We start from the raw sequence: 13511 nt of genomic DNA on the forward strand, positions 1-13511 counted from the left end.
GCGAAAATAAGGGGAACGCAAATAGCGTCCACTACGCTATTTGCATTCCCCTTATTTTCGCCGTCTTAGTCTATGTAAATATTTACGTAGATTAAGATGGCAAAAATAAGGAACGCAAATGGCGGCGGCTGTAGCCGCTGCCATTTGCGTACGCGGTTTTTTGTTTTATCCAGAGCCCTCTGCGGCTGGAAATCCAGCTGCAGACAGCTCTGGCCTGGCCAGCTGCTCCGCGGAGCTGCCACGGAGCACAGCCGGCCGCGGAGGATTCCGGAGGGGAAGAACGGAGCGCCTCCCCCCCCCGTCGAGGATTCTGGGGGGAGGGACGGAATGCCTCCCCCCCCACCATCAACATAATCTGCGAAAGGTAAGTGACTTTCGTACATCCCTAAATTAATTGCAGGCTTTTAAGAAAGCCCTGAAAATGTACTATTTTACTTTGGCCTTCCCAATATGTTTACTGTTGCTAGTGTTTTGATTGCTGTTTTGATTGTTTTTAGTACTGCATCTATTTTTATTATGTGTGTTATTGTTGTACACCACCTTGGGAAGGCTCCTGCCCTGAAAGGCAGCCAATAACTAAAATAAATAAATAAATAAATAATAAAAAAAACAATTGCAGAGTTTTCACACTTCGTTATTTAAAAAAAAAGACCTATCCAGTGTTAATAAAGATCTGCTACTGGCATCCTAAGAACAGAGCTAGGCAGAACAAAAGGGGGGGGGAGCGGAAGCAGCATCATGTGGCCCTATGGCAGGCTTTAATTTTTTAAAAACATGGGTTCCAGGGAAGCCAAAAGATTTGGAAAGGAAGTCAGATAGTTGCTGTATTAGCCTCAAAAGGCTAAAAAAAAAACCCAAGTCAGGCATGATCACCAAAATGCCTAAATAAAAAAGCAAATGCTGGTGTCTAGGATTTTTTTTAAATCCCCCAAATCTGTACAGTGCTAGGGCAGTATCTAACGACACCATTCTGCTCACTCAACTTACTTTGCATTAGCAAAAGAGACCTTTGCCTATAGAGTTAGCTTGTGCAACAGGTATCCAGGGAATCTTGTTGTGTAAGCTAACACTACTGGCACTGCGCTTGAGGTCCCTTGCGCTAGCTCAATGTAATTTGCGGTAGCAGAACGGCATCATTGGATACTGCCCATTGTGTCTAAAAAATATGATGCTTCCAAAAGAAAATAAGCAAAGCAGAAGCCACCAAAATGCCCACGTTGCACTGACTACTACAAAGAGGTAGGTAAGCATTCTGCCTTTGCACTGCCTTGGTGATATACTTCAGGGAAAAAATATCAGTCAGAAATAAAGCAAACAGTACAATCCTATGAAAATGTTTATCTAGAAGTAAGTCCCACTGTTCAATGGGGATTACCCCTTAGTATATTTGCATAGGTTTGCAGCCAAAGCATCTCAAATATTTAAAAAGAGCACACCTTTCATGTGCCTGGTCTGTTTCATCTTCATGCCTTGAGCTTCTCCCTTGGGTTCTGTGTTCACTGTGCTGGAAAAAAAAAAGAATTTTAAAAATATCATGACTCACAGCGTTCAACACTTTCAGGTATCTTCTTATCTGGGCAAACACACAAGTACTCTCTTATATCAAAGGTTCTTACCAAACACAGCTTCATTCTTATATTAGACACAAACTAAAAGGGAGTCTCCAGAATTGGCAATGTCTAAAGCTACTGCTAATGTTGACTAGATATGCTTCACATATTATGAAAACAATAGGCACATGCCTGTCTGCAGGCTGTATTCACAGCATTCTTGGTAACATACTCCTTTCTTTTCATTTTTAATAAAGTATACGCTGTGTTTATGCCATGGGGATCCATCATTGGCCTGGGTCCCCAAAACATGTACCCAAGGTCAAAATGATTGGTAAGGCTCTGATATATTTCGAAAACACTGGGAATAAACCTGGCATACAGGCATGTGCCCATTAATCTATATCATGAAAAGCAACCTTAATACTAGGTAAGGGCTATAATCCTATACACAGTTGCTTGTGTATAAGGCCCACTGAACTTAGTGAGACTTACTTCCAAGAAAACATGCATAGGATCAGGCTGTAAATTAGTTTACACCAGTGCTTCGGCTACAAGGGAAAGTGCACTTTAGATATAGCTAGATTTGAGAGATTACTAAAGGTTGCTTCATTCTGTACATTGTGACTTTTCATTGCTTTGTTCACAGGTTGATGCATCCTGAATTGACTGCAAAATATCAACATGAATTGAGATCACAAAAAAGAAAGCAGAAACACATTTGACTTGAAATTATGAGTCTGCTTTAGATGTAACAACAAACCATAGTTTGCTGTTATGGGCACGCCCTGCATGAGTGGAACCTTGGATTTGCATGTTTTCCTCTTTCCTTTTCTCCCTCTCTGTATGCAAGAGGAGGAAACTAAAAGCTTCAGTTTTTGAGTAAACCATAATTTCCTGTTGCATTCAAATTCAATAAACTATGGTTTATTCTAACCATGATTAGCTGAAACAAACCAGGATCGATCTGTGGTTTGATATCTTGGTTTGTCTTAACTACGTATGGTTATAATAAATCATAGCATCCAAGCTCAGATATAACAAGAAACTGTGGTTTATTCAAAAGCAAAAGGGGAAACTTTTACTCTCCTCCTCTCATGTGCAAGTGCAAAGGGAAGGGAGCATGTGAGTCATTACTTCATTACTTCATAAATGAAGACCATGCCTCTAGATCCTTATATCAGATTATCTCAGAGTCTGCAAGTAGCAAATTTCACAGATTGTTGACGATAAACAAGGATAATCCAACATATGCTGCCATCTGAAATTTCTTGGGAGGAAGGGTGGGATACAAATGGAATTAATACTTAATAATGAATGAAATCAATCAATCCATATACTGACTTTTCATCAAATTATATATTGACCTTGGGCTTAATACCAAGAACTTTCCATTGTGGAAAAGTATCATATAATACTTTCAAGCCACAGTATTGGTTGATTTTTGTTTTCATCATGTCAGTACTTGTTCATGGTAATAAATCAATTCCAACACAAAATGGCTTCCTAGGCAATTTTTTAAAAATTCCTGTATTTTGTTATGGATTTAAAATCAATGTGAAGCAAACCTTATGGTCTCTCTTCTTTCTTTCATTGTCTTCTTTCTGTCGTCTTTCACTGTTCTCCCTATGATGCCTATCTTCATACTGAGACCGGTCTTTATGTCTCCTAGATGTATGTCCTTCTTCTCCATCCTTGACACATGCTAGATTTCTTAATTTCAAGTACTTCTCTTTTCCTTCCACAGCTGAGGGTTCATGTTCTTTCTTCTCTCTGTGCTTTCTCTTTCTGTCCTTATCTGATTCTTGTTCCTTTCGTGACTTATGCCTGTGCTCCCGTTCTTCATCTCTGTTTGTTAAAACCACTCCCAAACTGTTCTTACTTTCTTCCTTCAAAGAAAAAAAAATGGTTCAAAACATTTTAATATATTCAGTTGGATCCAGATTTAGTCAGAGCAGACCCACTGAAATAAATGAGGCTTTAGTCAGTCATGACTAACTTAAGCCCCATTGATTTCAATGAGTCTATTTTAATTATGACTAAATCTGGATCCAACCCATTAATTGGACATAATGATTAAAAATCAGATTGGAACTTTAAATAAGTTAGGGCTATCACATGAATTCTGATTGCTTCATAAGTCCTAATTTCAACAGGGCTTATGATCTTCCATAATATTTGAAGGATGTATTCAAGAACAGATTTTGCTCTTAGGAAGCCATATTCAAACTTTTAACATCACTGCTGGAAAACTGAAGTGCACAAAAATACAATAAATTGTAATAGTTAAATATTCTGGACAGTATTCTTATTTATTACATTTCTATTAAAACATAAAAAATGTAAAATTTAAAAATATAACAAACACACAAACAGACAGTACACACAAAGACAACATATATTTAAAAACAACTTTGAGCAGTCAGCAAAACCATAAAACAAATCCAGGATCAATTAAAACGCATCACATGCTGCAAAATGCCTGGGAAAAGAGAGAAATCTTGACCTGGCGCCGAAAAGATAACAATGTTGGCGCCACCCGGGCCTCATCAAGGAGAGCTCCAAAATTGGAGGGCCACCATCAAGAAGGCCCTGTCCCTTGTGGCTGTCTTCTGAGCCTCCCTTGGAGTAGGCACCCAGAGGAGGACCTTAGATGTTAAGCGTACTGTATGGGTATGTTTGAGCCAGGAAAGGTGCTCCATCAGGTATTACAGTCCCAAGCTGTGTAAGGCTTTATAGCTTAAAATCAGCACCTCAGAAACATAAAGGCAGCCAATGTAAGCAGGCCAGAGTTGGTCTTATAAGTTTGGACCTTCTGATCCCCGTTATCAATCTGGCCACCACATTTTGCATGAGCTGCAGCTTCTGAACCATCTTCAAAGGCAGCCCCACATAGAGTGTATTGCAGTAATCTAACTTGGAGGTTACCAGAGCATAGACAACTGAAACCAGGTTATCCCTGGACAGATAGGGGTGTAACTGGGCCACCAACCAAATTTGGTAGAAGCCACTCTGAGTCACTGAGGCCAACTGAGCCTCAAGTGACAAGGATGGTTCTAGGAGAACCCGCAAGCTACGAACCTGCTCCTTCAGGGGGAGTGCAACCCCATCCAGAACAGGTTGAGCATCCTCCATCCAGTCAAAAGTACAACCTACTAACAGCATCCCAGTCTTGTCTGGATTGAGTTTCAGTTTATTAGCCCTCATCCAGTCCATTGTCACAGACAGGCAGTACTCCTGAAATGCCATTGAAGTCCATGGTATAGTGGTGTGGTGGCTGGAGTTGGGTCCAAAATAGATGTTTTCATGTCAAACGGATTTCGATGTCCATAAAAACAGAGCAAATGAATTGTATTTGAACATGATGGCTGGGCAGTACCTACTTGCATGTTGTTTACTTTGGTATCGGAAATATGCTTGAACTATTCACTTTTATCTCACATTACTATGCAACACTTCCTGCTGCTTTGCCTTCTCTTACCTTTCTTTCTGAATGTTTTCTCTCTCTTTCTTCATTTTTTACCTTTGGGCGATCTACAATACAATCACATGAATACAATCAAAGTTTATCTTGAGTACAGTTCAATTAAGAAGTTTATCTTGAGTACATTTTTATTACACTGCATCAGAGTAAACACAGTGCACACTATATCTCTGCAAGAAGCAGCTCAGGTTTCTTGCTGCAATTTCAAGCATATTTCAAAAGAACAGTTACACATATTCTGTACAGAAGTTCTTATACCATCCTGGGTTAAAGAATTACCACAAACTTGAAGAAAACAAATATACACATCACCTAACTTCTCCCCACAGTCTACCTCTCTTTTTTAGGTTTCCCACTCTGTCCTCAAGATACGTTCCAACCTCTCTTTGGGCCAGTTCGCACATTGTCCCTGCATGTACGTTCTACATATAGTGAGACATGAGAGGGAAACATCCCCCTATGAAGGCCAACCTTCCTGAACAAACAGCTAACCTTCTTGAACAAACAGAAGCCTGGCTCTATGGATTAAAAGACAGAGCTTTCCTTCACATCACTGATGAGTAAACAGAGAAGGAAGACAGGGGTAAACTCAGAAACATCTCCCTCCTAACTGAGAGAGCACTCAGAAGATGCAGTGGTGAATTTCACCCAAAGCAGAAATACTCACGGGGATGCACAAAACTCTGAAAAGAAAGTTGATTTTTTAAAAACCAAAACACCTATGGATAAGAACTTCCTAGACTCCTGAATATGTGATCTTGTTAAGACAGACTGGCGTTACAAAGTAGGAGATGGGAAAAAAAATATAGTTTAAAGGAGCCTCCAATCAGGGTTATTAACATGCTTCCAGTACATGAGAATAGTATTGGTTTGGGCTTATTTTCATCTTCATCTAACAGCCTTCTCCAATTTGTTGCTGTCTTGATGTGTTGGACTACATCTCCCCCCACCCCAGTCAGTATGGCCATGCTGAAAAGGGATCATAGGAGTTGTAGTCCAACAAATCTGGAGGGCAACAGGCTGGAGAAGGCTGATTTACAACTATCAAGAGGATGATTTCAAAATACACGCAGTAAGCAAATCAATTCACCTGCATGATCCTTGCTGTCTCTTCTTCTATAATGTTCTTGATCTTTCTCCCCATAAGCCTCTGTGGTATTTTGCACCAGTATTTGATTGGGATCATCTTTCTTATGCTTCCTCTCTCTTTCTTTACCACTGTGTCTCTCTCCACTTTTTCCAGAAAAATGTTTTTCTTCTTTGGCATATTTTTCATGAGTCACCTTTATGTTCTCTCTCTCTCGTTCTTCAGGATGATCTTTTCCCCTCACTTTCTCTCTCCTTTCATCTCTATGTCTTTCACTTGATTTAAATCTCACTTTATCTCTTGCTTTTTCTTTTGATTTTATTCTGTCCTTTTCTTGATCTTTCTGCAACCTCTCTTTGTAGTCATCAGCATCATTACTGTCACCATCTCGTGGTTTTCTTGGTCGATGCCTCCTGTCTTCAGATTGACTATCTGATCGAGACACCTGAAAAAGGGAACAATGAAAACATATTGCTGTATGCCAGTTTTTGGATAAGAAGTCCTACATTTTGCTTGTTATGCTCTGATCCACAAACGACAGAAGAACTCTATAAGCAATACTGAATTAAGTACTTCTAAACCATCTTAAAATTTGTATTTCTATATTGCTGTTGCTATTGTGGTTGTAAACAACACGCCTCCAATTTCTCTCCCAGTACTCAGGTTCATTCTGTGGCAGAGATGGCCAATTTATGTATTCTTGGAGGGCTCTTTAGTTTTCAGACACTAGTCTGGGAGCTAGAACAATTCAAGTCCCTCAGGTGCATAGTGAAGATCTATAACAAAGCTGGCATCTGCTAGAAGTGAGACATTACAGCTACAGACAACAAATGCTTGGATGGGATAAGGTCATCATTTGGGGAGAGCTGGCTAAGGAATTAATGGTTCCTGAAAGATCCTCTCAACAGATAATTTGACAGTTACCATTTACCTTTCCAGAGTGCAAATGCAATAGTAATACAATAAAACAGGTGAGATACACACAGAGAGTACCTTTAGACATAATGCTAAACCATGGTTTGGTGTTAAAAGAATAAGCCTTGAGAAGCCTCACCTTCTGCACTTCCTCTTCCTTTCCCTTGCAAACAGTAACTTTAGATCTTTGAAAAAACAAACTATGGTTTACATTTGCCCTGGTGCAAGGGCAAACCATTGTTTGCCTGTTCAGGCAAAATGGAAAACTATGGCTTGCCCCAAACAAGAATTGGAAATTACTAATCATGTGTGAGGAGATGAGCGAGGGAGCACACAAACCTGAGGTTCATTCGCATAATGCCAAGGCATTGTTTGGCATTACTTCTGAATGGCCCCAGATGTCTCATTCCTTCTTTTTTCTTACAAGTGAAATTATGAATGAATATTTTATTTTTACCATGCTTTGGTGGCCCTGCCACATTTTTAAGCAGAGGCCAAGGATATGGCCCACAAGCCATTTGGCTGGTCATCCCTGTCCTATGGCAAGCATTTCATTTTGAGGTAAGGAAGTTCCCACTGCTGGTAGGAAGCTAAACATGTTTTATTAAGAACCACTTAGGCCAGGGTCAAAAATATTGTTCCTTCTATACAGAGGGAGAGGTGATGCAACTTGACATTTCTACCCATGCACACCAGTTCTGGTAGTCTACAGCCGGTGTACAAGAAAAATGTGTAAGTTAAACGAGACGTAACACTGCACTAAAAGCCTTTCTAAGGCCTGTTCCTACAACAAATGGATGAGTATGTGTGGGAAGATCCCTCAGTAAGCAAGCATCAAATTCACCCTCATGCGTAGCTTCTATAACCACATGGTGCACCAAGTAAGCATTTATGCTTTTTATTTCAGACGCCTCCTTCCAGTTACTTCACTGGGACAAGTCCTTGACATGAAGGTAAGGAATTACACCTTCTCTTCTCCCAGGTTAGTCTTAAGTCCTTAATGACCAGTCCCCCTCCTTCAGACAGGCAGGCCTCTTAGATGTTTCCACCTCGTGTTTCTCCTTGGGCAAGTCAGGGACCACAGACCACTGGTCCTAGGTCTCCAGCTTCTCCTCTCCTCTTCAATGAGCTCCTCTTCTGGACTGGCTTGCCTTATTCGGGGGAAACAGCTGGGTGAAGTAATCTGATGATGCGACTCTCTGGGCTCTTCAGTCAGGAAGGCTAAGTCCCATGTTGGATGTAGGAGTTCCAAGTTGGGACAGGAACTGGCTGCTCTAGGGCGTCTCCTGGCTGCCCAAACACCATGCCAGGTAAATAGCCCTCTCCCAGTTCCTACATCCTGAGTTCCTAGCTCTTCCTTCTGGGTTCCATCCTGTGGCCTCCTCTCCATGTGCTCGCCAGTTTCCACCGCTGCCTGCTCCCACCTCTGGGTCATTATAAGGTCAGCTTGTTTACTCACAGCTGTAGCCAAAATTCAGCCTTCTTCTACCTGCAGCATTTCTTTCTGGTCAGCTTAAGCGGCACTTCATTGGGATTAAATTGTTCTGCCTGGGCATTTCATTGTGGTGTCTGAGGTGGACGGACCTGGTGACTCCTGGCAGCCTGTTACAATATGCTACTATTCCTTCTCTTACTTAAAACATATATATGTATCCTCTTGAGAAGAACCTCAGCTAAGTAATTTTGAATTTCACTGTAAAACTCAAATTCTCCTACAAATCCACATTAACCAGGGTTTCTTTGAATGCTAACTTATAAATTAGACATATTGGCTGGAATCTAAAGACCTGTGCAATTAGTTTACTACATCCAAGTGGGACTTTGTGTTTCTTTTTCTGAAACAGTAAATACACATGCCACATGATAAACCATTAGGGGGGGTTACCTTTCAAAAGCATTTTGTGATCTAGCATGGGTGTCTGCTACTCACAGAAACAAGCAAAAAATCCCACTGGGAATATTTGAGCATGCCAAGAAAGTAGTTGTGTAGATCTTGGCCACTAAATTTTCTATAAAATATCCAACAAATAACTGGGGTACATCTTGCCTTAAGATGCTTCTTTAGTTCATCTGATTTCCAAGTGTCATCTTTGGTTCTTTTCTAGAAGAAAAAGATAAGACATTCTTAACTAGGGCATTGTATTAAGAGGATCAGGACCTATAGTGGCAACTTATCCACATTTGAATGAGCTCTTATCCTACAATGCTAGCAGCACTCAGGGGACAGAAAGGTGTAAAGCCTGGAGATGAAAAGAAGACAGTTAGCTGGGACTGAAATGACCAGTAGTGTGGTCTTCAAACAACTGAACCCAATGAAGCTTAACCCAATGAAACTAGATTGTTTCGGGGTGGACTGCAGATGCCGAACCCACATAGATGTCTGTTATGTACAGACATCTGTACATAAATGTTTAAGGGGAGGGCTGTCCCAGCACAAGACCAGGTTTAAGCGATGACAAGAGGTGCAGCACATAGGAGAAGGCAGCAGCAGCAGCAGCTGAGAAATGTGGTGGGATGTTGGGAGGGCTGCTGCAGAACTAGAAGCACATATTCTAGATTCAACTCCCAGCATTCCTGACCACTGGCTATGCTGGCAGAGGCTTCTGGAAGTTGAAGTCCAAAAGATTTGGAAACCTCCCTTCTGCCCACCCCTGCTCTAGGCCTTGTACTGAAGATCAGTTGCTCCTTAACACCCTTTAACCACCTTGTCATAGTCATACTGAGGTCCATGCCTGTCTGCCATCCTTTTGAGTGCACGCTTAGGGTGAAGTGACAACTATCAGGCTAGTGTCATATGTACACTTAAATGGGAATAAGCCCCACTGAACACATTGGGACTTACTTCTGAGTAAGTCCCAATGTGTTAGACAAACCATTTTGCATCATGGTTTGTCTAGGATCAGGCTAGACAAACCATTTTGCAGCTTGATCCTATGCATATTTACTCAGACATGAGTCCCACCAAGTTCAAGTGGGGCTTACTCCCAAGCAACTATGAATAGGGTAGCAGTCTTACAGCATGACCCTATGCATGTCTGCTAAGAAGTAAATCCCACTGAGTTCTTCAATGGGGCTTACTTCAAGCTCAGTGGTGGAGCACATGGTTGTGTGCAGAAGGTCCCTGGTTCAACCCCTGGCATATTGGATTAAAAGGCTCAGGTAGCAGGTGATTGTGAAAGGCCTTGGCCTGAGACCCTGAAAAGCCACTGCCAGTCAAAGTAATCAGTACTGGCTAGATCAGAGATAGGGAACTTGAGCCCTCCAAGTGTTGCTGGACTACAACTCCAGCCATCCCTAGCTGAGACTAATGAGAGTTGAGTCCAACAACATCTGGAGAGCCACAGATTTCCAACTCTGGGCTCTATGGACAAACAGTCTGACCTCGTATAAGGCAGCTTCCTATGCTCCTATGTATACTTATATGGAAATAAGCCCCATTAAACTCAGTGGGACTTTCTTCTGAGTAGACCTACATAGGTTAATTACTCTGTGCAGTGCCATGGGATGAACTGTTCTGGATCGTGAAGCTGACTGGTGGCAGATTCAGGACAGATAAAAGGAAGCACTTCTTCACATAATGCATAGTCAGACTATGGAACTCGCTACCACAAGCAGTAATGGCCACCAATGTGGATGGGTTTAAAAGGGGTTAGACAAATTCATGGAGGATAAGGCTATCAATGGCTACTAGTCCTGATGGCTATATATTATACCTCCAGTATCGGAGGCAGTATGCCTATGTATGCTGGAGAAGACTCTTACGAGTCCCCTGGACTGCAAGGAGGTCAAATCAGTCAATCCTAAAGGAAATCAACCCTGACTGCTCATTGGAAGGACAGATACTGAAGCTGAAGCTCAAATATTTTGGCCACCAAATGCGAAGAGAAAAGTCCCTGGAAAAGACCCTGATGCTGGGAAAGATTGAAGGCAAAAGGAGAAGGGGGCGGCAGGGGATGAGATGGCTAGATAGCATCACCGATGCAATGAATATGGACCTGAACACACTCCGGGAGACAGCGCAGGACAGGAAGGCCTGGCGTGCTCTGGTCCATGGGGTCACGAAGAGTCGGACACGACTGAACAACAACAACATGCCTATGTATACCAGTTGCTGGGGAACATGGGTGGGAGGGTGCTGTTGCATTCATGTTCTGCTTGTGCGTTTCCCATGGGCAGCTGGATGGCCACTGTGTGAACAGAATGCTGGACTAGATGGATCCTTGGTGTAATCCAGCATGGCTGTTCTTATGAGTACAACCTAATCCTATGCATGCTTATGCAGAAGTAAGTCCTACAATGTTCAACGGGATTACTCTTAGGTACGTTTGCAGCCTAAGAGAAGAGTTACATGAGTGTGATTTTGTGTGTAAGAAATGCACTGGGGAGTGGAGCGGGGGGGATATTTATTTATTTACTGAGAGCAGGCGAAAAGACAAAGAACAATGGGTCAGTTTATACTGAGAGCATGCGCAGAGACAAGAACTGATGGAGAAGTATTGAGCTGTTGGGGGGGGGGTATAAAAAGATGGGACGCGCCATGTTCTGGGTCCAGACTGCTCTGCACCCGTTTTGCAAAACGATCAATAAAACTTTGTTGGCTCCACTGTCGCCTGCCTGGCCTCTCATTTGACCAGAAGCAAGAACTTTTTCTAACACCGTCTAGGTTGCAGGCTCTCTTGCTATCCCAGAGCGGCCCCGCTCCCTTGGTCAGAAAGAGCACATCGACCCCTTCCCCGGCCAGATTTCTACAACCTAAACCCACCGACCGACCGACCCCCCCCCCCATCCATCCTCGCAGGCTGACCCTCACCTTATCGCCTTCCATAGCGGAGCGCACTTGCCTCGAGCTCCAGCATCCCCGATCGCCCCAGCGACTTTACGTCGGGTTCTGGAAACCGCAGGCCGCAGCTGGGTTAGGAAACCTAGGCAACTGCGTTGAAATTCCGCCTAGCAACAACTCGGTAAAGCGAGGTCATAGCCGATAGGTCGAGTCGATCTCGGGAGCCAATCGAATGAAAGCTAGAATGAACGAAGAAAGGGTAAAGCCGCAAAGGATTCCGGGAAATAAAGTCAAGGCTTGCTTCACCTCCTCTCCCTCTTACAATGCGTAGGAGCGTCTCGGGAGCTTTGGAAGATAGAATCGTCCGAGTGCCGTCGTTATGAGAAACTCGGGAGAAAGCGCCGTGATCGGCTGCTACAGTAAATATAGCAATGAGTCTTGAAGGTGTTGCCACAGCGAGACTCTTCTTCTCTTTGAAGAAATAGTTGTTTTTCTCCACAGTAAACGTTTAACTTTTTAAAAGCAAGTGTTGTCCCAGCACCTGCAAAGCAAATACTGTTCTTTCACGTTTGTGCATTAAGGCTAGTTCACTGAGGCGTAGTACTGCATTGTTTCCTACCCAACCCACATTGGCAAAGAGTAGTTTGGGGTAAATACTCAGTGGTGCAGCTAGGTCTGGACTTTGGAGGTCAAAGGGGTGCCAACAGACTACGCAGACAAACAGGCGGGTGATCAGGGCAGCAAAAACAAACTCCATTTTATTCCTGTATAGCGCTATGTTTTAGGGGAGTTTAAAATGTTAAACTATGTGTCCAGAGTTGTTTTTTAAATCAGGGTTGGCAAGCCGTTTTGTTGCTCTTAACATGTCAGGAATGTTCTAACATGTCAGTTGTAAACCATGGAATGGTGAGGTGGAGAAGAGAACTGTTGTGAGCTTCACAACTGAAGTAATACATGTTGTTGTTTATTCGGTCAGTCGCTTCCGACTCTTCGTGACTTCATGGACCAGCCCACGCCAGAGCTTCCTGTCGGCCGTTGCCACCCCCAGCTCCCCCAAGGTCGAGCCCATCACCTCCAGAATATCATCCATCCTTCCATCTTGCCCTTGGTCGGCCCCTCTTCCTTTTGCCTTCCACTTTCCCTAGCATCAGCATCTTCTCCAGGGTATCCTGTCTTCTCATTATGTGGACAAAGTACTTCAGTTTTGCCTTTAATATCATTCCCTCAAGTGAGCAGTCTGGCTTTATTTCCTGGAGTATGGACTGGGTTGATCTTCTTGCAATCCAAGGCACTCTCAGAATTTTCCTCCAACACCACAGTCCAAAAGCATCTATCTTCCTTCGCTCAGCCTTCCTTATGGTCCAGCTCTCTCAGCCATAGGTTACTATGGGGAATACCATTGCTTTACCTATGCGGACCTTTGTTGTCAATGTGATGTCTCTGCTCTTCACTATTTTATCAAGATTTGTCATTGCTGTCCTCCCAAGAAGTAAACGTCTTCTTATTTCCTGGCTGCAGTCAGCGTCTGCAGTAATCTTTGTGCCTAGAAAGACAAAGTCTGTCACTGCCTCCACATTTTATCCCTCTATTTGCCAGTTCTCAATCAAGCTGGTTGCCATAATCTTGGTTTTTTTGAGGTTTAACTGCAACCCAGCTTTTGCACTTTCTTCTTTCACCTTCATCATGAGGTTCCTC

At 42.8% G+C, this 13511-nt stretch overlaps 1 protein-coding gene across 4 annotated transcripts in view; it reads right to left on the minus strand.

Annotated features, from left to right (window-relative positions):
* Positions 1–12357, minus strand: part of DYNC2I1 (dynein 2 intermediate chain 1) — a 44786-nt gene extending 32429 nt beyond the window's left edge. For all 4 annotated transcript variants that reach the window (XR_014792455.1, XR_014792454.1, XM_084859277.1 and 1 more), the window contains exons 1-6: positions 11847–12357; positions 9084–9137; positions 6125–6566; positions 5032–5084; positions 3119–3439; positions 1437–1504 (exon numbers count right to left, since the gene is read on the minus strand). Coding sequence is in view for 2 of the 4 variants with exons in the window: in XM_084859277.1 (XP_084715403.1) it covers positions 1437–1504; positions 3119–3439; positions 5032–5084; positions 6125–6566; positions 9084–9137; positions 11847–11861 (953 nt within the window). In the remaining 2 variants the exon portion in view is untranslated. The remainder of the gene's footprint in view (positions 1–1436; positions 1505–3118; positions 3440–5031; positions 5085–6124; positions 6567–9083; positions 9138–11846) is intronic.
* Between the last annotated feature and the right edge of the window lie 1154 nt (positions 12358–13511).

This window comes from Heloderma suspectum, chromosome 5 (assembly GCF_057233095.1).
Source record: "Heloderma suspectum isolate Gila_16-S chromosome 5, 16-S_ref, whole genome shotgun sequence".
NCBI lineage: Eukaryota > Metazoa > Chordata > Lepidosauria > Squamata > Helodermatidae > Heloderma > Heloderma suspectum.